The sequence below is a fragment of the Salvelinus sp. IW2-2015 genome, linkage group LG7 (assembly GCF_002910315.2).
Source record: "Salvelinus sp. IW2-2015 linkage group LG7, ASM291031v2, whole genome shotgun sequence".
Taxonomy (NCBI): Eukaryota; Metazoa; Chordata; class Actinopteri; order Salmoniformes; family Salmonidae; genus Salvelinus; species Salvelinus sp. IW2-2015.
Window position 1 is genome coordinate 1,324,226 of NC_036847.1, and position 25,438 is coordinate 1,349,663.

Sequence of the window (25,438 nt, forward strand, 5' to 3'; positions counted from 1 at the left end):
GTGTGTGTGGGGCATTGTTGCCCACCTCCTGCCATCCTCATACTTTACACCCCCTCACATGTGTGGGTTGCATGACGCCCTGGTCATACTCATATGCAGAGTCCCGTTATGAGTCAGGTGACCTACGATTGTCCACAAAGGTAGACGTTCAGCCAGCAGCTGTCTCAAATAATGTTATTTGACTTAAGGGCCTGTAGGAGGCACGGCTTTTCATAGAACGTAAACAGAGTGACGACAGCGCTTTGCAGTGGTGGAGAAGAAGGCATACGTCATTCACAATGGCGGAGACAGGGTGAGGAGGAGAGTGTGTAAGTGAAGCGGTGCAGTAACCAACTACATTGCCCGCGAAAGACGCTCACGGTGCCTGAAAAATGGCCCTGAACTCCAAAGTGGAGAGAAAAACGGACATACAGTGTCTGAAGACCGGCGAGCTCGACGTGGAGAGCGGCGACAGCAAGAAAAATTCGTGGTCAGCCGCCATCTCGGCCACATCCAACCAAAATGGCGATCAGACTGGATGTGAAGACCGTATAATGCCAGAACAAGAAGCATCTGAGCGGCGGAGGAGCGGGCATACGGACACAAGAAGCTCCAATAATTCACCGCTACCCGGCCAGAGAACGGCTGAACAGTTGCCAAGGAGAAATTTTCATATCCCGAGGAAGATTAAGGAACGGAAAGGTTGTGCCCTTTCTCTACTATTTCCAACAGAGGCTGCCTTGTGTCATAATTCAAGTGCAGCATGTTGCAAACCCGCGTTCCCTACCGGCTGAATTTTGATGGTTGACATGGTTAAATGTGATCCATCTGCAGGGGGTAGCTAGTTTATTGCGCGCAAACCTCGTTATTGCCTTTGTTAACGTAATATCGGTTCCCGTACTCGGTCAGCATTGCAGGTAAGTTTCGGTCCAGGCTCAAGGAGGGAAGCACGTGAAGAGACGCAGCCCATCTTGCCTGATTAATCAGACTGATAAAGGGAGGGACTATACAGATACTCCTGGTGCCCAAAATTGATGACGTATGTCGCGCAGCGAGAGTTGAGTGGGGACGAACGGATTCGTTTCAGTCAGTCTTAATGAGCCCTTGTGGCTAGAAACTTCAGCGAGAATTTGAGACTTATCTCCCGGAGGTGGGACTTCGAGTGTTCAGAATCATTCCGTTTTTGTCAGAGTATTTGAAATAAATAAAAGAAAACAGATTATAAAGGGAAAATCCAAACTATCTTTATTTTTTACGTTAGTCCATTGTTGATACAGTCCCAAAATGTTTTGCATATCTGCAGTCAGGTTTTCAAGATATTTTCAAGAAGACTTTCAAGAAGCAAAGTGCCACTTTAGAAGTTTGGTGAAAATCACTAAAATAAATGTGCTTTAGCTGTTATCTTGGCTACACCATCTAGCTCCGGGATGGGCAACTTTAAATGTTTTTTATTTATTTAACAAGTTAAGAACAAATTCTTATTTACAATGACGGCCTGCTGGGGAACAGTGGCTTAACTGCCTTGTTCAGGGGCAGAACAACATTTTTTATCTTGTCAGCTCGGGAATTTGATCCAGCAACCTTTCGGTTACTGGCCGAATGCTCTAACCACTAGGCTACCTGGGGATAGGGGCTACTCAATTCATCATGAGGGGTCATAGTGGCTCGTGGGTCTGTACCCATACATGCAATCAGAGCTGTTCCTAGCCTTTTGTTGGGCCCCCCCTTCACCCACCATGCGAGCAAAACATTTACAAAGATTTCTTTTTACATTTTAGAGTTCATTTATTGCAATTCTACACATTTTGAGATGGGATGTGGAGAAAATGTACTTTTGAAGTAAGTTTGCTGCAATTCTACACTACAACTTTTTTTGACTAATTTTATGGGGTGGAGAGAATGGTTGTCAGTTTTAAAGCACATTTCTGGCAATTCTACAGATTAGGGTGGGAGAGTGACTAACAAAATCAATGGGGGCCTGCGGTCAGAATTCGACCATTATTACTACAAGTTTAGATAGCTGGCTAGACTAACTTACCAATCTAAAAACATTTTAGCTGACATGGACTATTTGATTGACATAAGAGAAACTGCTGATGCACAACCACATTTTGAAATTGCACCTTGTGTATTCTACTATCTTAACTCAACAGTAATATAATACCCTGACTCCTAATTTATAAAAAWAAAAAAAATCTGAGTTCTCCATCCCTGATCTAGCTACTTTCCATTCCTTACTGCAGAACAGCAGTGCCCGGCAAGCGGGTGCAAATTTTCCCCATTTGACGGTGACATTCAGATGGTTACTATAAATATTACAAGTTATTTCTCATGTGGCTGCTATCCCACTATAAATATAATCAAGTGTGATGGAACAAATTGGCCACTAGCTACCACAAGTGATGCAGCAGGCACTGCATCTCAGTCCTAGAGGCGTCACTACAGACCCTGGCTGTATCACAACCGGCCGTGATTGGGAGTCCCATAGGGCGGCACACAATTAGCACGGCATCGTCTGGGTTAGGGTTTGGCTGGGGTAGGCCGTCATTGTAAATAAGAATTTGTTCTTAACTGACTTGCCTAGTTAAATAAAGGTTAAATAAAAAATAAATGATACAGCTGCCCAGTGGGAAGCAACAGTGAGAATTGCACCTCGATACAACACTGTTGCACTGTCATTCACACCGGCTTTCTGTAACGTTAGCTAATTGGCATGTCACGGTGACGTCCAGATGGGGACCAATACTACAAGTTATTTCTCCCTCACCCATCGAAATAAACTTCACTTTCTTTGACAAGTTTTAATTAGCGCCATGCTGCTGTGGTTGCCAGTTAGCCAGCATAAACTATAGCTGGGAAGGGCTCATCAGGACGACTGACTGAACCGAATCCATTTGTCTCCACTTGACTCTCAGCTGTGCAACATACGTCATCAATTTTGGCACTAGGCGTGTGCGTATAGCCTCTCCCGACTGATACAATGGAGAACGTGCATAAAGATGGCAGAATTCCGATATGTCATTGTTTTAGCACTATCTACTGAGATTTTAAACTATGGCGTGCGATATGGTTCAATGTGCCAATAAATCCACACAATCTACTTTTTATATTTTCAAATTGACTGCGTCTTGAAGCTAAAATTGTAAACACGTATACTCTGCTAATGACCATACAAAAAAAGAGTGAGAACTTAGCAAAACAAGGAATTTGTGGTAAATGCATTGGGGCCGCCATCTTTGAGCACTTCCGCTATTGAATTGGTATACAGTCTGAAACGGGAGTGCAAAATCGTGGAAATGTTCCTTACAAGCCAGAATGTTTAATCAAATTAAACTGGTTGTCTGTGCGGTTGGTCCTTCAGCTGGACATGCAAAACCATGTAAACATTCTGTCTTGTAAGGAACATTTCCATGATTTTGCACTCCTATGTTTCAGACTATATACCAATTTCATTCGGTATCACAGTCTGATTAATCAGCCAACTGCCCATCAAGCCTCCAAATTCCTTGGGTCTACACAGAGGCTGATGTGGAGAGTGAAATTAGTTTTGATGATGGTATTCAGCCGAGGAACCAATTTGAAGGCTTTTTGGTGGAAAATTACTATAGTGGTGAAGTCCACTCGGTTGCACAAACATCACACCCATCTAGACTGGTTACCATGGCCCTTCAGTGAAGCTTCAAAGATAGTCAGTCGTCGTCCCTTATCTTCACAGATTTGATACAGATTATGGAAGACAAGTCCAGACTCTAATTTTATTCCCGTGCTCACTCGAAATAGTGAACCCATTGCCAATCCAGAAGTGTAGCCAAACTGGTAGAAGCTGCCAAGGACTGTTTTGGTATTAGCTATCTAGGCTAGTTCATTCTTCAGAAGGGTTACTGTGCTGTTATTGGCTTTTACATAAACTTCTTTTGGCGTCAGCATGCTTCAGTTCGGCTGGCGCTTAGCCGAACCGAACCAATGTGCTCGCATACTCCTTTAAAAGACCTTCGCTTGAAAAAATGCAATAGTTTGTCMATTTTTGAGATGCCCTAGCCAAAATGGTCAGAATTAATTTAAGATATCTCAAGAAATCTGTCATTAATTTTGAGCTGTTTGCCGAGGAGATCTTAGTCGCGCAATCTTATATCTGACAAAGATGTTTGGTTCAGTATTTCTCAATTAAAAAATGAGCATGAGAACGAGTCGACTCGTTGAATGACAAGACTTTATTGAAGAATCCCTACTGTTGACCAGTCACTGACAAAGGGGCGTAACCTTCGGCTTGCCTCCAGGAAAAAAAGTTTACAAAAATAATAACAAAAACGTCACAAAATGTCATAATATATGCACAAACTGTTTCGCCTGGGGAGCATGCGGACGCCTTTAGACTACTCCTATGCAATGGACACAACCATGGGCAGTGGAAGCCTGTTTTGTCATGGGTCCACTGCTTGGATTGTCATCGGAATGAATTCTAGCTATGCAATGGTGCCCGCTATATTCACAGGTTGTATGTGTTTGGTTTTGTAGTTGGGGAGATGCAGAATTATGATGGCACAGCCTGCAAAGTTCATACAAGTTGCTATCATGGGCGTATAGCTACATGAAGTCTCATTTGATGTTGGATCTAGAATCTAGCCTATTGCTTGATGGATATGTGCCATGCATTATGTGACTGTAAATAGCCAATTGACCAATTTTCAGAATGCATATGCTAGTTTTAGATGTTCCAGTTTCTTAGTGTGATGCCAGCTCTGTTGGAAAATAGACTGGTGGATGAAACTTGTTTAAAAATATTTCATCATCATAATTGAGCACAAAGTACAATGAGAGAACTTGGCCATTTTTGCATAAATATTGAATATAGGGTGGTAGGGTCATTTGGTGATCTGATGAAGTAGCATTAGATGAAGATAGGGAATTGCTATTGGTAGTGGTCCGCATTACAGTGCAGCCCCATCCTATCACTCTTAACAATGGCAACCATTTGGGAAAGTGAAGCTCTTGAGTGTACTAACCATCTTGTATAGTTGGGGTATGTCTGTTGATGTTTTGATATGTTGTCTATCATACTGACCTCATGTTCTGTGAACATCTGAGTTGTGGTCAATTCAATGTCCATTGGACATGGGGCATTCCTCATAGCAATGACATTCCATTTTAGAATAGGACGGAATGAATTGACCCCAACTCTGGATCCCAAATGCCATTTCTTGCCATATGATTTGCCCAATGCGATTTTCCATACCTGGCAATTTATTAAACCTCTCATCAAATTGTATTTGTCACATGCTTCGTAAACAACAAGTGTAGACACTGAAATGCCTACATATGAGTCCTTTACCAACAAAGAATTAAAGATGAAATAGTGACACGAGGAATACTGTAAAAACACAACGAATAACAACAAGCAAAAATAACATGGCTATATACTGGGAGTACCAGTACTGAGTCGATATGCAGGAGTACGAGGTTATTGAGGTACATATAGGTAGGAATGAAGTAACAAGGCAACGGGATAGATGGACTGAGCTGTAGCAGTAGTGTATGTGGTGAGTGTGAAAGTGCGTGTGGCGTCAGTAGGCATGTGTGCTGTCATTGTAAGGAAATGGAGTTCATCCTGATTATGCTGCAGTGCTTCCAAGCATTACTCGCACAACACCACCTCCACAACCCTTATGTGCCCAATCCCAGATCGACCCTCTAGGCACTTGTGTAGATATGAAAGGATTCAAAAGGTATAAGCAATATGGAGAAGAAAAATCCACCTTGTCACTCGGAGGGAAGGTGGTTTAAGCATAATGCTAATGCCTGTCTAATCTCTTGAAATCTCCATAAAGTGCTTAGATGTAGGGGCAAGCTGTTTTTATAGAATTAGACAATGCTATTCCCAAATCAGAGTAAAGGGGATCCTGTAAAGAACTGTCATTACAAAACATGTTTTTCCAAGTCTGCCCCCTCTTTAACACACTTCCTAATCCCTTTTGACAGTTTAAACTGTCCAGATACCCAGAAAGTAGCCTATTGAGTGCTTAAAAGTAACAATGCATACAAATGAACAATGTCATCCTGTTCTATGTTGTGCCAATCACATCCCAGATACTAATCCACTGTTTCTCTCCTCCTAGGCCTCTACCAGTTTCTGCCCGCTGACTCCCGGGAGTTTGAGGGCCTTGTGAAGATTCTGTCCTCCTCCTACCTGGATGTATCGTCCAGAGGGACATTCTCCTACAGCAAGGCCAGGCTCATTCACAATGAGCTGCTGGAAAAAGAGGTAGCATCAGCAAGCCCCCACCCCCGCCCACACCAGTTCGCCTCCGGCTGTTGTCAATGCCAAGAAGTTATTTGAAGTTTAGCAACAGCTCCACTTCCTAATGTTCAAACAAAACACATCACTGCTGATATTGTCCCCAGACTGGCACAAAATACTAATTGATCATTTTGCACGACCAATGACAAATATGTACTTCATACCTCATTCACCCACCAACAAAACCAGTGTCCCCTTTATATTGTTGTGCTCACATCTTTTCTCATGATGCCATGTTTTCCTGTGTGTGTGCCAGTTCATTGAGAAGAGGAGGGAACTAAAGCAGGAGGGCCGTACAGACCCAGAGCTGGTGGAGTCCTACTGCTTCATGTTCCCAGACAAGTCTAAGGTGAGCCTGAGGGCCTGCCTGCGTGTGGTACAGCTCACTGATTTACTACTATGATCTGATGTTGCTGCTACAGTGAGGTCTGGATCTTTGGATTATGCATTAGGTCTACAATCTGAGTTTTGCTGCTTTACTCCTGGTTTTCCTTTGAAACCATTTTTCTTTCTTTTTTGACTTACAATTTGTGAATGACTTTTTCTAGCTCCCGTGGATTTGTGAGAAGGGTCTGTCTGTGGGACACTCCAGGATCACTGCACTCGGAAATCCAGCAATGGGTGAGTGTGGGTGTGTGTGAGCGCCTGTGTACTTATTACCAAATGTCATGCAGTATGATGTTTTTAGGGAGAGTTTGCACATTTCAAATTTGTGCTGTTCACCTTCTAAGGATTGGACTCAGGAAGGATAGCTTTTTTCTAATGCACTTATCTAACTGTTAGATGTTTTTGGGCCTGGTGTATGTCAGTTTGAAGTTGATCTGCTTTTGAACAAGTTTAATGTTTAATGACGCTCTTTAATTGATGAAAAGCTGTATGCCTCAGCACAGTAAGGGCAGCTTTGTCCACTGATGGACAGCTTAGCATTTCTACCAGATACAGCTACATGAGAAGATACATGACCTAGCAACAGCTGAGTATTGTGGAAATATTTATTACAATACATAAACTACGCTGCCTCAAACCTCAGTCATAAAATATTAGCCCACACATAGAATTAGATTTGCCAAAAGTTAAAGTTGTCTATGAATTGTTTTTGTCTCATTAGTTTGTGCTTGACATTACTTTTGTTTTGTCATTTCAGGTGTTTATCTGTCCAAATTCTCTGATTTGCTTCAAATGAACCCGTTTGAAGCAGGAACCTGTGGAGACATTGTTGTATTTAAAGTCATGAGGGTAAATAAATGTCCTATCTAACTCATTATGGACACAACTGAAACTATATGTATATTATGAATACCTAGAAAATAGTTGCATACATTGCTACAGCCTAGCGCTGAGTGCAACCAACATTAGGGATGCACACTAGTCACCTTTCGGTGAAATTCGCCGTTTTGAATCCAAAATAGGTGACCTATGTGATTCGTGTAGATCCGATGGGAAAAGTTTTTTGGGGGGGCTTTGGATCACAACTGGCTGTAAGCAAACGAGTGATATGCGTTTGGAGCAATACTGGCTGTATCCAAGGCTCAGCCAATCGTTCACATAACAACAGAATGAGGACTGGCCACCCCTCATAACCTGGTTCCTCTCTAGGTTTCTTCCTAGGTTTTGGCCTTTCTAGGGAGTTTTTCCTAGCCACCGTGCTTCTACACCTGCATTGCTTGCTGTTTGGGGATTTAGGCTGGGTTTCAGTACAGCACTTTGAGATATCAGCTGTTGTAAAAAGGGCTATATAAATACATTTGATTTGATTCACGCGACTGAAGAGAGAAGATACAACCAATTTGCTAGTTACTGCATCAGGGCGTGTTCTGGAAAGACAGTTTGCCACTTACAGCAGAGCGTCCCCTGAAGGATAACGAAGAGGTAGGTGAGACGCCTGACCACGGAGATGGGTGAGAAGGTGATGAAGCGTACTTCATGAGCTGTAACTGAAAAACAAGTGCTATTTGGAAAGTTTGAGGTGAGGGAGAAAGTGTGGTGGAATAAGTATTGTTAGCGTTAAGTATCTTTCTAGCTGGATCGAATTCTCCGTTAACTAGCCAGAGAAATGTTGAGCAACATTAGCCAACTTAACTGACCAAATTGAGTTTATGGTGTGAAAATTAGCTGGCTAATAAAGTCAGACAGCTAACTAACGTTAAAACATCAGATGCACTAACGTTAGTAACCTAACCAATTCGCTATAGTATTAACTGGTATACGACTTCATGCCATTCCTTAAGTTATAACGCGTTAGTTGCTCACTGGACCCTGGCAATCTGTGTGAAATGTTAACGTTAACTAGCTAACGAACTAACTACTATCTGTGAACTGATGTTTTCCGTCTAATGTATGTGGTTCATTTTCAGAATGAGAGAATTAGGTGAAAATGACGAGTTGCTTGTTAAACAAGTTGATTCAGGGATGAAGTGGAGCTGGAGCTGGGCCTGGTTTAAGCTGGATGCCACCATAGAGGTTAAAGGAACACCGCACATGTTCCCTCTTTTTCAATACAGTGGATAAAATGGGTATTCCAGGTTACTCCCTGCCTGAAAGAGATCAATTATGCCAACAAAGGGTTTCATGCGCTGCTGGCACATTATAGAACAGATGTCCACAGGCAGAAAGTGTACAATGTAATAATGTGTAGCCCAAAGATATTGATTTTGTGTTGAACTTGACAGTAACACTTGTGTGTGAGTGAGGGTGGGATTGTTAAAATGTAGCCTTGTGCACTTGATCAATGTAGAGGCCACTATAATAGAGCAAAAATAGAATGCCTGTTTGTTTCATTCTATTTCTACTTTAAGATTTTTTTCCCCCCAAGTGCAATATTTAGATGTGTGTGTGGTCACAAGTGTTCTATTATAAAGGCTGTCATGGCTAATTGCAATATTAGTGTATTGATTTTTATCAAGACTTGAGTGTCATTTGCAGTAAAGTATAGGCAACAAATAACATTGGACTGCTTTCTTTACATTTTTTTGCAGTGAGTTAGGTTCACATTAACCACTTTATTTTACACACAGAGACTGATCATGTAGATCATATTCTTTGTTTAATTAGTTAAAACCTACATTTCCCCCTAGCAGGGATTTTTTGCATGTTTCTATGCAAAATTAAAGTGTCACCTTTTTGGGCCCTCACCAGTTTGCATCACTGTATACCACACCAGTTTAAATGATCTGTAACCCAGTAAGTGTGTTTGTCCCTCAGGGCCGGCTGAAGAGCATCTTTGAGAACATGCCTAAGAGTGTCCTGGAACCCACGCCCAAGTTTGACTGTCATGTCTCTAAGAATGCCACACGGGTCACTTCCCTGCTGTCATACAGGGCCTTTGAGCTCACGCAGCAGTATTTCTATGAGTTTGCTTTTGATGAGATCAAGTCTCGGCCAAGGCATGTGTGTCCATACGCTGTGGTGTCCTTCCAGTACAAAGGCAAGGAGTCTGCTGCTGCACCTATGGCTGCACACAGGTTCAACAGCACTGTCTGTGAAGGAGGAAGCAGAAGTACGCTCCCATTTCTTTTTTTACATTTACATTTTTCACATTATCTCTCTGCTTTAATGTGTTTGTACTGAAGGATTTAGTCATTGTAGAGGTGAAAGTATTGTACCACTACCACATATCTACAGTACTAAATCCATGTGTATGTATAGTGCGTATGTTATTGTGTGTGTGTATGCATGTGGGGCGGCAGGTAGCCTAGGGGTTAGAGCGTTGGACTAGTAACCGAAAGGTTGCAAGATCGAATCCCCGAGCTGACAAGGTTAAAATCTGTCGTTCTGCCCCAGAACAAGGCAGTTAACCCACTGTTCCTAGGCCATCATTGAACATAAGAATTTGTTCTTGGCTGACTTGCCTAGTTAAATAAATAAAAAATTAAAAAAAAATTGTGCCAATGTTTGTGTTGAAGTAGGTATTGTAGCATGTAGTTTGATAGCTAGCTTGTATGTTGGCTGACTATGTCCACCTGTGACTCGGGCCATTGTTTCTATTGCAAATGTAAAGTGTTATAAATGCACTTTAAATAAAGTTTAATTTGCCTGTTAGGGTGGAGTAGCTACACTGTGTGGAGTGGGCCGCTGGTGAACAAGGGACAGGAGTTGTGCCAGGTGTGTCTGCGCTCCTCTACACGCCATTTCCTCCCTTTCAAACTGTGAGTACAGTACCCCTTTATTATCTATACACATTTATTTCTATAACTAAAACATGGCTGTCAGTTGTAATTTATAGTTAATAAACATGAAGTCATATAATAAGTAGATTAACAGGTGTGTGTGTTCTATTTGCAGAGCGGAGAAGTTGGAGATGAGTATGGGGATGCAGCTGGACCAGGTGAAGAGGAAAATTCCCTCTGTTCTGTTTTCCTGGGACACCTACAGCGGAACACGAGAAGGTCAGAAACACTCCGCACCTCTATAGCCTTACTCCTAGTCTGGCTCATCTATTCTCTGATGAAGACAGCAGTACATAGGCATAGAACAGGGGTGTCAAACTAATTTTGCCCCTGGGGCCTCATTTGGTCTTCAACGAGGTCCAGAGAGGCCACACTGAAAATATATATTTCTTTGCCATCAACATTTTTTTAAATGTCCTCAGTCCATCGTTCTTGGAATTTTTGATGCTCCCTGACCGTCTAACTTTCATTTCGGTGATTATTAGCGAGCTGGACACAGTCAAGAAACGGTGGACCATTATCATATCTGCACAGTTTCGATTTGGTTTGAGTCATTGTTTGACACCCCTGCTATAGAATCGCAACAGCAACAACAACACTGAATCTGACTAACAACAATGTAGGAACTGTCACCCGGAATCTTGAAATCACTGTGTAGGTGTTTTTTTTAAAGTATTTTTTTACCAAAGTGTGTGTGTGTTTCAGTGCTAAAGTGTGGGATGTACTGCAGCCTGTTTGAGGTGGTGGATGGGAAGGGAAAAGCGAGCACCAGCACTTTATCAGGACTAATACACAAACTGGAGAGAGAGAGGATGGTGAGTTACTCCCTGACTGTCCCTCTGGAGGATGTTTAATCAACATAGATAATACAGAATTTTATATTTACAATTCACTGAAATGTACTTTCCATCAGCAAAAATCCTTAACAGGACATAAAAATAACAATTGACCATGTACAAACACATATATGGGTTGGGGACTGTGCAAGGGACTACACGTGATTAAAAAAATATCACATCACAGTCTAATGGTTACACATCAAGACTAGAAAAGGAGTGGGGAGGGGGATGCGGGGGTGGATCATAGTGTCATACAGTACATCCTCCCAGTCTTCCATTTGGTCCCCCATGACGTTTGAAATGTGGAGCAGCTAAATTGTTCAATTCCCTAGAAGGGGCGCTGTCATTTGTTCCCCATATGTGTTTAATCGGTAGAGCTAATGAGAATCAGGTAATTCCAATGCCGTAATGTTAAGTCAAGAATAGTGTTGCACAGCTGCAGTGTATGTATGTAAAGTGTTTGTTTAGATGTAGTGAATGTTAACGTCTCCTTTCCTCCCCTGTGTAGGTGCTAGTGAAGCCTTTATTTGATAAAGGCTTTCTCTTCCTCTTGTCATCTACTCAGATGGTCAATTCCAAGGGTACGTCTTGTCTTTCTTATCACGTCTCTTTCGTTCTCACCTCTCATTTCTCAACTGATCTGACGATGTTGTTGTTTGTGTGGATTATTACTGAGGAAGTTGTTTTGTGTATTCTAGAACGACAGGGGCGGTTTGAAAAGAGCCTGCAGGCACTGTTTATCTTTCAGGAGTCCAGGGGCGTCATTAAGAACAGTAAGTATTCTAAAAGATCCTTCTTCAAACCACAGTTGCAGCTTATTTTTCCTTGATATGTGATTTCTAGTAAGAGCCTTTTATGTGCAGCTTATGCATTTTTAACCACTACCTCCATTGACCATGTCCCTGCTGTCAATCTTCCCCCAGAGCAGGAGCCCCTGTCATCTGAGCCTCAGCCCCCCCTCTTGGTCTCCATGGAACCATTCATCCCAGCCCTGCACTATGCCCTGCTCAAGATGCGCTCCACCCCCGACATCAAGCACCTCAGCTCCGGGGTGGAGCGCCAGGCCCTAGACTACCTGACCAGGAGGGACAGTGTCAGGGCCTTCCTTGTCCCAGAGTACCAACAGAACCTGGACGAGAGGGGCAGCATGCACCCCGCGCCCCGACCCAAATCCAACATGGAGGGTCTGCTACGCTCCTACCTGCATGGCCCCTCCTCGGCTTACGTCCTCCCCATGGTCAAGGCCAGGGACATGATTGACAGGATCAACCAGCCCCCGTCTGCCCCGGCACCCACCACCACGGACTACAGCCCTGTGTCAGACTGGGGGGGCTCAGGAGGGTCGGACAGACCAGAGAGGCAGCCTCCAGAGAGCAGTAGGAGGAGAGGGGGGCCTTCCCAGGCCCATTCTAACGGGGCTGCAGCAGGGACAGGCGCTCCTCCCCAGAGGTCCAGGCTAGCCCAGAGTGAGTATGATAAGGAAAAGATGAAACAGCTTCTGAAGTTGATCCAGCTGCATAAGAAGGCCCTTGTGAAGGAGCCAGGGGAGAAGGAGAGGGCCGAGGGGGGTGATGATGGGTCCTGGGAGGGCCCCCACGGCCTGAAGAGAAAACTAGAGGAGGACGAATCAGGAGCCATGTATAAATATCTACGGCGAGCCCACTTCAGCAACGGAGAGCCCAGTAGAGGTGAGCCTGTGACGTGTGTTTGTGTGAGAGAGCGGGATGGTGTGGGAGGGAGCAAAATATTGTATGAGAGAATGAATGAGTGAGTTGGTATGGGAGAGAGTGATAGGTGGGTGTCTGTGTGTGCAAGACTGAAGAATAAGGGAAAGAACAAGTGTGGGAGGGAGACAAAAGTTTGGTAGGGCAAGTTATAAATGTTTTAACATTTAACATTTATACGCCAACCAAAGAAAATATTGATTTCAGGGTCTGATTTAACATTTAAATCTAGGCCTGTATAGTCAATAATATCCTTTCTAACCTTTCTGTGTGTGTATTGTAGAAGCCTACCTTATAAACCTGGTAAGTGAGGCTACATCCATCCTAACCAAACTGTCTCCGTCCTCCCAGTAACCCAGGGGGAGGAGGAGGGGGAGGGTGGGAACTACAACCTGGCAGCAGTAATGGATAGTATGGGGATCTACAACACTGACCTGAGGGACAGGGGCAACTCCTCTCAGGCTTCCTCGGCCATCGAGACCCAGCGCCTGCTCAAGATCCTGCTCTCCACCCTCAACAAGGCCATGGCCCAGGGTGCTGCCGCCACCGACCTGCCCGACCACGGGGAGCCCACCACGGGCACGGCCAGCATGGAGAAGCCCCTGGCTGGAGCGCCGTACGCAGGGCGAGTGGAGCAGGCCCGACAGGACTACCTGGAGGTGAGATGTTTGTGAGAAAAAAATGAAGTACTACGGACTCAGACATTTTCAATGTACTGAATCCTCTGGTGTTGTGATGGAGTATTGTGACTAACCATGGTGGTGGTGTTTGTTTAGGAGCAGACGGTGTGCAGTCTGGCCAGCCTCTTCAGCCCCGGCTCTCCAGGAGAACAACACCACACCTCAGAAAACCCACCACTCACCTTGGAGCTGGCCTCTCACACAGACAAACCTTTCCCCTTCCTTGATGCTCAGACTGACGGCCACCTGGAGCAGAGGAGAGGTCTGGAGGGGGGTGAGAGAGGTCAGAGTGGTGACTCCCTTGAGCGGGAGACTGTTACGAGGGAAGCCTCTATAGAGAGGGTAGCCAGGGGGGCTTCCTTGGAGAGGGCTCTGAGGGGAGCCTCTCTGGAGAGGGACAAGGTTCTTAGAGGAGCCTCCGTGGAAAGTGAGAGGGTAGCCAGGGGCACCTCCCTAGAGAGGAACAGCAGGGTGGAGAGGCCAGCCAGGCCATCCTGCACTCTGGACACCATCATTAGCCAGGGGCTCCACTGCCTCTCCAACTCCATCCAGGGCCTCATGGAGACCCAGAGGATCTACTACAACTCCCAGCTGTCCCCACGGCTGCCCCAGCGCCTCGCCTGGCAGCCCAACAGCTCTTTCTCAGACTTTGTGGCACCCTATGTTGTGTCTGTTCCTGTCCAGGGCCACGTCAACACCCTGTGTGAGAGGATGGGCCGACTGGTGCCCCAACCCCGCCACACTGACTCTGCTAAAGCACATGGGGTTCGTTCTACCCTCTGTGCTCCACCCACAACTGTGCCACCCCCTCCACATGCTCTCAACCCCGCCCCTCCCATGCCCTCTCTCCCTCCACCTCCTCATCACATCCACCTCAACCCTAACCCTCCTATTCTCACTCTCCCTTCCCCACCCCATTCCGTCACTTCCATCCCTCCCCTTCCCCCCATCCCTCACCTTCCACCCCCAACTGCCCTCGTCCACCTCCCTGACCCTGTACCCATCACGTCCCCCACCCTCAAGCATGTCCCCAAAACAAAAGCACAGCCCCCTCAGGATAAGAGCGCCTCTTCCTCCCAGAGCCGGCACAAACTTGGCACGGTCAAACAGCCACACAAGAACCTCTCCGCAGCACAGAAGCCCTCCGCGAAGAGGAAGTTTGAGCCATCTGCCTCAGATTGTGAGATCTACTCCCCTTCCCAGGCCACCATGGGCTCCCCAGAATGTACCCCCACCCGGCCTAAACAAGCCCCTCTCACAGCCCCCTCTCCCCTGACCCCGGCCTCAGCCGCTGGACTACTGATAGGCCAGCTGAAGCCTGGGGTGTTCAGCAGCCTGGTGGAGATCTTCAAGGATGTGCAGAAGAACACGGTCAAGTTTTACATCCACTCTGGCGATAAGGAGGAGGAGAGTGACATCTGTGTGGAGATCAAGGTACTGTAGGCCTCACTTATGATTAGCACCGATGTTGTCAATGTTTGCCCACAGATGAACTCCTTCTCACCAATGATTGAGCTAACGCTTCACCAATACCTTTATCCAAAGTTTCTCTGTCACAGGCTCTGCATTGTCCACTGTAAATATCGCAGATTAGCATTTTTCATCATGAATGTTGTTCTGGAGGCAGCTCTGCAGAGTGGCTACTTGCTGGCACAGCTAGTCATAAAATCTACTTTTCAACCTAACCTTAACCACACCGCTAACCCTAATGCCTAACCCTAACCTTAAATTAAGACCAAAAAGTGCATTTTTACAATATAGCCAATTTTGACTTTGCAGATGACCCATCTAGCGGAAATCGCTCAGTTCTGGCTTCAGGACAAGACTCGTCCCAATAAATGTCAACCTGCGTCATTATCTGCATTGTGAATGGTCACTCAGTGGCTTACTTTAGAGAGTTCCCTCATGTTGTTGATCTACAAACATCATTAAAATAACGTTCTCCTCTGGAAGACGAGCAGAGTCACACTTCATTGTATTCTCCTTGTTTTACTGCAGAACACTACTGCCATAAAAAAAATGTTTACTATATTGTACGACTCCTCATTCCCTTATCTTCACCATGTCAATTTGGTTTTGTGATATGTGTCGATGTCTTTGATCCTGTTCTAAACCCCTTCTTTCTGTCTCCCTGTGACAGGAGTATTTGATGAGCCTGGGTAACACGGAGTGTAACCCCCAGACATTCCTGGAGAAAAACAGAAATCTGGATAAACTGCTCATCATCATTCAGAACGAGGACATCTCTGCCCACGTTAACAAGGTAACATCATCATTATCGGCTGACTGACTGCCTGACCCGCTGACTGACTTACTGATTGACTGGCTGGCTGCTAGGATGAGTCATGGCCACGGCACCAGACAGAATGTCTGTCCAGAGAGGATTCTCATTAGCCCCCCAGAAAAGATCTGAAATAATGAAATTCTAATTGGACCTGTGGAATAGATTTTTAAATCCAACAAAAAACATGGATGCAGCACAGAGATAAACATAGTGTCATTAATTGAATATGTAGACAGAGCTGGAAGACATGCTCCTCGCCATGGTCATTACCTCTGTTTCACACAAATGTACATTTCAATTTTAAGTGTTGAGGATGAATTTAAAGCTGTATGTATGTGTGTCTTATTTAATGATTTATTCTGAACCATTCCCCCTGTCAGATCCCAGCCCTGGTGTCGTTGAAGAAGCTGTCCATGGTGAGCTTTGCTGGAGTGGACAGTCTAGACGATGTGAAGAACCACACCTACAACGAGCTCTTTGTCTCTGGAGGATTCATCGTATCTGACGAGTTTGTCCTCAACCCAGACTTCATAACGCACGGTGAGCCGCCTAAATTGGTCTCCTCAAATCTCCTCAACAGTCATTGTGATGTGTGGGATCCACATGTGAATATCTTGAGTTTCGGTCACCGGTCATTTCCATGAAGTTGGATAAATGCCATCGTTACAGAGGATTTTGAAATAACATGCAGCTATACTATATAAACTCAGCAAAAAAATAAATGTCCCTTTTTCAGGACCCTGTCTTTCAAAGATAATTTGTAAAAATCCAAATTACTTCACAGATCTTCATTGTAAAGGGTTTAAACACTGTTTCCCATGCTCGTTCAATGAACCATAAACAATTAATTAACATGCACCTGTGGAACGGTCGTTAAGACACTAACAGCTTACAGACGGTAGGCAATTAAGGTCACAGTTATGAAAACTTAGGACACTAAAGAGGCCTTTCTACTGACTCTGAAAAACACCAAAAGAAAGATGCCCAGGGTCCCTGCTCATCTGTGTGAACGTGCCTTAGGCATGCTGCAAGGAGGTATGAGGACTGCAGATGTGGCCAGGGCAATAAGTTGCAATGTCAGTACTGTGAGACAGGACGGACAGCTGATCGTCCTCGCAGTTGCAGACCACGTGTAACAACACCTGCACAGGATCGGTACATCCGAACATCACACCTGCGGGACAGCTACAGGATGGCAACAACAACTGCCCGAGTTACACCAGGAACGTTCAATCCCTCCATCAGTGCTCAGACTGTCCACAATAGGCTGAGAGAGGCTGGACTGAGGGCTTGTAGGCCTGTTGTAAGGCAGGTCCTCACCAGACATCACCGGCAACAACATCGCCTATTGGCAGAAATCCACCATCGCTGGACCAGACAGGACTGGCAAAAAGTGCTCTTCACTGACGAGTCGCGGTTTTGTCTCAGTTGACAGTGAGAGGGCGTTTCTTTCTTTTTTTTGCTGAGTTTACTCATTAAAAACAGTATTTGGTCCGTTTTTTTCCCCATTAGAATTCCATTGTTGCTTTATGTACCATGCAGCTGTCATTACATTCTGGTTAGTAAATTGTTCATAGATTGACTACATAGCAGAAGGGCATAAGCCATGTGTTTTTTTTGGAGGGGAAAAGACTGAACTCTCATGACAGGTCATTTATGTGGGGGGGGGGGGGGTCAGTACAAGTATAAAATGTTGTGTGTTAATGTGTTCCCCGTGCAGATCTGTAATACGTTGTGTATTATTGTGTTTCCTGTGCAGACCGGTTGCAGGCATTCCTGGGGTTCCTAGAGGAACAGAGCTCTCCAGAGAACCCCTGGCAGTGGAAGATCCACTGTAAGTCCCAGAAGAAACTCAGAGAGCTGGGCAGGTCAGTAATTACCTCCACTATTACCATTCAGCATGGCCGTCTACATAGGTCTATGTCAAGCCATTCAGTAACATCGTCCAGCCCATACAAAGACTGGTAAGAAAGTCTACCAACCAATAAGGAACGTCTCTGGGATGTTCAAAGTAGTAATCTACCTCTTTAAGGAATACCTAGGATAGGATAAAGTAATCCTTCTAACCCCCCCCCTTAAAAGAGTTAGATGCACTATTGTAAAGTGGTTGTTCCACTGGATATCATAAGGTGAATGCACCAATTTGTAAGTCGCTCTGGATAAGAGCGTCTGCTAAATGACTTAAATGTAAATGTAAATGTAATAGTGGTGACGTTTATAAGGCTGAGAAATAATAAAAATAAAAAAACATTATAAAACATAGGACATGATATCATGCTCTCTTCAATAACTTTTTCCCCCCAAAAATCTTATGTATTTAGATTTTTTTAGTATTTATTTTATTTTAACCTTTTTTTAACTAGACAAGTCAGTTAAGAACAAATTCTTATTTACAATGACGGCCTACCAAAAGGCCTCCTACGGGGACGGGTGCTGGGATAAAAAAAAAAAATCTACATTTTTTTTTTTATATAGGACAAAACACCACGACAAGAGATAAGATAACAGCAAGGCACCTGACAACAACATGTTTGCAACACAACATGGCAGGCTCACAAAACATGGTACAAACATTATTGGGCACAGACAACAGCACAAAGGGCAAGAAGGTAGAGACAACAATACATCACGCAATGCAGCCACAATTGTCAGTAAGATTGTCCATGAATGAGTGTTTGAATGAAGAGCTTGAAATAAAACTGTCCAGTTTGAGTGTGTGTTACAGCTTGTTCCAGTCGCTAGCCGCAACGAACTAAAAATACAAGCGACCCAGGGATGTGTGTGCTTTGGGGACCTTTAACAGTGGCGCAGCGGTCTAAGCCACTGCAACTCAGTGCTTGAGGCGTCTCTACAGACACCCTGGTTCAATGCCAGGCTGTATCCCACCCGGCCGTGATTGGGAGTCCCATAGGGTGGCGCACAATTGGCCCAGCGTCGTCCGGGTTTGGCTGGTGTAGGTCGTCACTGGTGTAGGTCGTCATTGTAAATAAGAACTTGTTCTTAACTGACTTGTCTAGTTAACTTTCTTAACTGACTTGTCTAGTTAAATAAATAAAATTAATACTAAAAAAATCTAAATACATAAGACAATTTTTTTTTGAAGTTATTGATGAGAGCATGATATCATGTCCATTGTTTTATGTTTATTTTTCTTGTTTTCTTGTTTCTCGAAATTGTTGCAACCCATATTACTAGCCTGTTCAATCTCTCTTTTGTATCGTCTGAGATCCCTAAAGATTGGACAGCTGTCGCGGTCATCCCCCTCTTCAAAGGGGGAGACACTCTAGACCCAAGACCAATATCTATCCTGCCTAAAATCTTCGAAAGTCAAGTTAACAAACAGATCACCGACCATTTCGAATCCCATTGTACCTTCTCCACTATGCAATCTGGTTTCCGAGCTGATCATGGGTGCACCTCAGCCACGCTCTAGGTCCTAAACGATATCATAACCGCCATCGATTTAAAGATCATACTGTGCAGCAGTCTTCATCGACCTGGCCAAGACTTTCGACTCTGTCAATCACCGCACTCTTATCGGCAGACTCAATAGCCTTGGCTTCTCAAATGACTGCCTCGCCTGGTTCACCAACTACTTCTCAGATAGATTTCAGTGTGCCTGTTGTCCGGACCTCTGGCAGTCTCTTAGGGGGTGCCACAGGGTTCAATTCTCGGGCCGACTCTTTTCTCTGTACATATCAATGATGTCGCTCTTGCTGCTGGTGATTCTCTGATCCACCTCTACGCAGACGACACCATTCTGTATACATCTGGCCCTTCTTTGGACACTGTTCTAACAAACTTCCAATGCCATCCACCACTCCTTCTGAGGCCTCCAACTGCTTTTAAATGCAAGTAAAACTAAGTGCATGCTCTTCAACCGATTGCTGCCCGCACCGTCCAGCCCAACTAGCATCACTACTCTGGACGGTTCTGACTTAGAATATGTGGGCAACTACAAATACCTAGGTGTCCGGTTAGACTGTAAACTCTCCTTCCAGACTCACATTAAGCATCTCCAATCCAAAATTAAATCTAGAATTGGCATCCTTCACTCATGATCCCAAACATACCCTTGTAAAACTGACTATCCTACCGATCCTTGACTTTGGCGATGTCATTTACAAAATAGCCTCCAACACTCCACTCAGCAAATTGGATGTAGTCTATCACAGTGCCATCGGTTTTGTTACTAAAGGCCCATATACTACCCACAACTCTGATCTGTACGCTCTCGTTGGCTGGCCCTCGCTACATATTCGTCGCCAAACCCACTGGCTCCAGGTCATCTATAAGTCTATGCTAGGTATTTCCCCGCCATATCTCAGCTCACTGGTCACCATAGCAACACCCACCCGTAGCACGTGCTCCAGCAGGTATATTTCACTGGTCATCCCCAAAGCCAACACTTCCTTTGGCCGCCTTTCCTTCCAGTTCTCTGCTGCCAATGACTGGAACGAATTGCAAAAATCACTGAAGCTGGAGTCTTATATCTCCCTCTCTAACTTTAAGCATCAGCTGTCAGAGCAGCTTAACGATCACTGTACCTCTACATAGCCAATCTGTAAATAGAACACCCAACTACCTCACCCCCATATTATTACTTACCCTCTTGCTCTTTTGCACCCCAATATCTCTACTTGCACATCATCATCTGCACATCATCACTCCAGTGTTAATGCTAAATTGTAATTATTTTGCCTCTATGGCCTATTTATTGCCTACCTCTCTACTCTTCTACATTTGCACACACTGTACATAGATTTTTTCTATTGTGTTATTGACTGTACGTTTGTTTGTGTAACTCTGTTTGATTTTTGTCGCACTGCTTTGCTTTATCTTGGCCAGGTCGCAGTTGAACATGAGAACTTGTTCTCAACTGGCCTATCTGGTTAACTTCTTATGGCTGCAATCCCAGTAACGGGATGATAGGACAACAGCCAGTGAAAGGGCAGGGCGCCAAATTCAAAACAACAGAAATCTGTTTATTAAAATTCCTCAGACATACATGTTTCTTATACCATTTTAAAGGTAATCTTGTTGTTAATCCCACGAAAGTGTCCAATTTTAAATATGCTTTTCAGCGAAAGATAGCAGTCACAAAAAGCAGAAATATAGCTAAAATGAATCACTAACCTTTGATGATCTTCATCAGATGACACTCGTAGGACTTCATGTTACACAATACATGCATGTTTTGTTTGATAAAGTTCATATTTATATAAAAATTGGCGCGTTACATTCACTAGTTCCAAAAACATCCAGTGATAGTGCATAGCCACATCGTTTCAACATAAATAATCATCATAAATGTAGATGATAATACAAGTTATACACATGGAATTATAGATATACCTCTCCTTAATGCAACCGCTGTGTCAGATTTCCCAAAAACTTTACGGAAAAAGCAATCCATGCAATAATCTGAGACGGAGCTCAGAACAATAGTCAAATTAGCCGCCATGTTGGAGTCAACAGAAACCAGAAAATACATGATAAATGTTTCCTTACCTTTGATGAACTTCATCAGAATGCAGTCCTAGGAATCCCAGGTCCACAATAAATGCTTGATTTGTTCGATAATGTCCGTTATTTATGTCCAATTAGCTACTTTGGTTAGCGYGTTTGGTAAACAATTCCAAAGTCACAAAGCGCGTCCACTATAACGTGACAAAATGTCCAAAAGTTCCGTAACAGTCAGTAGAAACATGTCAAACGATGTATTGAATCAAACTTTAGAATGTTGTTAACATAAATCTTGAATAACCTTCCAACCGGAGAATTACATTGACTTCAGTTGAGCGATGGAACGGAGCTGCCTCTCACGTGAACGCGCGTGTTCAATGCGTGGTCACCTCATGGCAGTGGTGAATCATTCATGTCTCCTTTGGCCCCCCTTCACATTAGAGTCATCAGACAAAGTTCTATTGACTGTTGACATCTAGTGGAAGCCGTAGGAAGTGAAAACACGATCCATATCTCGCTGTAATTTCAATCGGAGCTTGGTTGAAAATCTACCAGCCTCAGAAAAAATCCAAACAGGAAGTGGAACTTCTCAGGTTTTTGCCTGCCATATGAGTTATGTTATACTCACACACATAATTCAAACAGTTTTAGAAACTTCAGAGTTTTCTATCCAATACTACTAATAATRTGCATATATTAGCAACTATGACTGAGGAGCAGGCCGTTTACTCTGGGCACTCTGTGCACCTTTCATCCAAGCTACTCAATACTGCCCCTGCAGCCATAAGAAGTTAAATAAAGTTTTTTTTTTTTTTTTTAGGGCTGNTGCAGCCATAAGAAGTTAAATAAAGTTTTTTTTTTTTTTTTTAGGGCTGCAGTAGATATCTCAGATGAGGGGAGTGAGGCCTAAGAGGGTTTTATAAATAAGCATCAACCAGTGGGTCTTGCGATAGGGAAATACAGAGATGACCAGTTTACAGAGGAATATAGAGTGCGGGGATGTGTCCTATAAGGAGCATTGGTGGCAAATCTGATGGCCGAATGGTAAACAACATCTAGCCGGTCAAGAGCACCCTTACCTGCCGATCTATAAATTACGTCTCCATAATCTAGCATGTGTAGGATGGTCATCTGAATCAGGGTTAGTTTGGCAGCTGGGGTGAAAGAGGAGCGATTACGACAGACAGACATCCCCACCCCCTCTCTCCTCTCATAGGTTGAACAGTGATGCCATGGCTCTTCTGAACCTGCTGACAGCCTATCAGAAGAAGCACCTGGTGGAGTTCCTGCCTTACCACGAGTGTGACGCCCAATCACGTCAGGCCCCTGATCTAGACTGCCTGGTCAAGCTCCAGGCTAACCACACCCAGCACCGCCACATCATCTTCCTCACAGGTATCACCACCATCATCATTTTCACAACATTATAATTTATCATCCTCTTCCTCACTCACTGCTTTGAGAATATCTCTCTATAAGACATTTTTCAGTTTTTTGTTTGTAAATCAGAATATTTACTTTTCCAGTTGATCACCCCTCTTTTGTTGTTTGCCCCTAAAGAGAGGCGGTTTGAGATGTTCCTGCAGTACTCCAGGAACGGCATAGTGATCGCGAACATCGATGACATCATGACAAGTTTTCACAGCCTAATTGGCTGCAGCAATCTGAACGAGCTGCCCACGCCTCCCTCTACTGGTGGGTATCATGAACAATGACTTCACAATTCAAATGCATAATTCTTTGTGATGGCAAGATATTTGTGAACAAATTTTTCAAAAACGTGTGGCCAAATGTGAAATATTTTACTTGAATGTATCTATAACCTTTTCTTTCTCTTCCCCTCGTCTCCCCTCCTCTCACTTTTTCTCCCCCTCTACTCCTCTCTCAGTAGTGCATGACGAGTGTGTAGAAGAGGAAGATATGTCGCTGGACTCTGATGACGACACCCAAAACCAGGTTATCGCCAAGCCCCCTGCCCAGAGAGAGGGGGGAACAGGAGGGGGCATGGGGGACGCAACCCAGCAGCCCCCCTTACCTGGGTCAGACGATTTCCGCCCCCCTCTTCCCGACCAGCTCAACACCCCCGGCCGACACACACCCTCCTCCCTCTCTTACTCCAGCGGCACTGCCAACCTGTCCGACTTCGCTGCTCTCAAATCAGCCATCTCCCAGTTCAAAGCCTCTAACCAGGTTGTGAGGGCAGGCTTGGCGGACGTAGGCAGCACTTCGCCTGGAGCGTTTGCTGTCAACCCCCACCAGAGCTTCCTGTGTCCCTCCACCCAGTGGGCATCCTACTCTGGCTCCTCCGGCTACACGGCCTCCCCGGCCTACCCCGCCTCACCCTGCAGCAGCAACCAAGAACAGGACTACAGACACCCAGCCACAGCACCTACTACAGCACCAGGCTCCACTCTCACCACAGGGCCTGTGACCAGCCAGGCCCCCCTCACCCTATCAGACATCCCCCAGCCTCCCCTTCCACAACATCTCATGTTGGGTGGGGCTCTGTCTCAGTCATTTAGGATGCCTGGCTCTGATACTGGAGCAGCAGGGGTTGGTGTTGGAGCATCCTTCTCTATAGCCAGCAGTACTAGCATTCTGTCAAGCACAGCCATAGAGGTCTCTTCCTTTTCTCTATCCACTGCACTTACATACTCAGACCATGCTGTTGCCTCCTTAGGCCCGGGCTATTCTCAGCGCGAAATGGCCCAGCTCGGCTACCCGGAAGGGGTCAGCTCCAGCACTAATGGGACCCCCACCCAGCAGGGGGACAGGACACTCAGTGGGCCCGGGGAGAGCCTATGGGGGTTAGGAGGTGGAACCCCTAACAGCCAGGGAGGGGCCACGCCTGGCTCTGTTTCCCACAGCGGTCTCACCCAAAGCGGGGAGAGGGAGAGGACAGGCACTCCTGGTGGCAGTACCCCTGGAAGTCAGGGGGGCCGGACTCCAGTGAACAGTGTAGAAAGCCTTGAGGCGGGCATGGCTATTGCCTCTGTAGCCACCAGGGGGGGCTCAATAGCTAGGCCAATGCTGCCATACCTTGGAGGTACTGGAGGTAGTCGAGGCGGCGTGGCCAGTGTACATCCACTCAGCGATGGTGGCTTCAGCTGTATAGGTGCCATGCCTGGACAGATGGATGGGGGTATGGAACGCGGGAGCATGGTTCCTAGGGGAATGGGTCCCGGGTTGTTAGGGGAGTGCCGAGGTAGAGGAGCCCCACCTGGAGGCCCCAGGCCAGGTGGACAAGATTACTACTCAGATTACACATACTCACACAACTACTCCCCCTGAACAGACGATCATAATTAAAGAGAGTGGGTAATGGGCACGTCACACTGGTAGAGCTGAATGTACATATTTACTTGTCATAAACACATTGAATTGATACTGGACAGAAGGATCCTGTTTTTTTTTTACAAATAAACTTGATACAGGCAGTGCCGAGTGTCGTTACTGTCGTGTATAAATGTACGCTCTTTACATGTGAGCCTTTTCAGACCCCTGTTCCAACCACTATATTTATAATTGCCAAGAAATGTAATGGCCTTTCACGCTTTTCGGTTTTGTTTTATTTTTTGGTTTTAGAACGGTTTCTGAACAAGGGGACAGGCTATTTCTTTTTAAAGAAAAAAACACAAGTGAAAGGCACTCACTTTTCACTGTTGGTTTTCTTTTTTACATCCTTGGTTGTTCAAAGAAGAATATCTATTAAAATAAACATGTTTCAAATCATATGTCGCTTTGATAACTATTAGCATAATCATGATGACTAGCAATCTAAAAGCATGCACCACAGCTGTCACCACCTGTTATTGAGTTCTCTTTTTGTTTCTACACACCTGGAGATCAAACCCTTAGGTTCATGATGAGCTAATTGTCCTGGCAGCTTTTTGGACATATGAGGGTTAGTCTGTCATGGAGGCGTTATAAGCAATCGATGGGAGCTTCAAATCTATACCAACAATTTGGTATGTAGTGCTAAGAACCTCCAATAATCTGAATGAC

The 25,438-nt window shown here is 44.9% G+C and overlaps 1 protein-coding gene across 2 annotated transcripts; it reads left to right on the top strand.

The window, feature by feature from the left end:
• Positions 1-257: 257 nt before the first annotated feature.
• LOC111966179 (protein TASOR) lies at positions 258-25,165 on the top strand. Of its 2 annotated transcripts, none has more exons than XM_023990613.2 (20): positions 258-681; positions 6,093-6,238; positions 6,531-6,623; positions 6,823-6,895; positions 7,419-7,510; positions 9,476-9,770; positions 10,314-10,419; positions 10,556-10,659; positions 11,146-11,255; positions 11,788-11,860; positions 11,978-12,052; positions 12,203-12,967; positions 13,355-13,662; positions 13,780-15,117; positions 15,824-15,946; positions 16,348-16,507; positions 17,727-17,835; positions 22,650-22,828; positions 22,994-23,128; positions 23,325-25,165. In XM_023990613.2, exons 1-20 carry the CDS (start codon positions 372-374, stop codon positions 24,722-24,724), a joined length of 5,994 nt encoding a protein of 1,997 aa, XP_023846381.1. In that variant the 5' UTR covers positions 258-371; the 3' UTR covers positions 24,725-25,165. The 2 variants fall into 2 exon arrangements, with proteins under 2 accessions (XP_023846381.1, XP_023846380.1); XM_023990612.2 differs by having other exon boundaries at positions 259-681; positions 23,322-25,165.
• Positions 25,166-25,438: the final 273 nt, after the last annotated feature.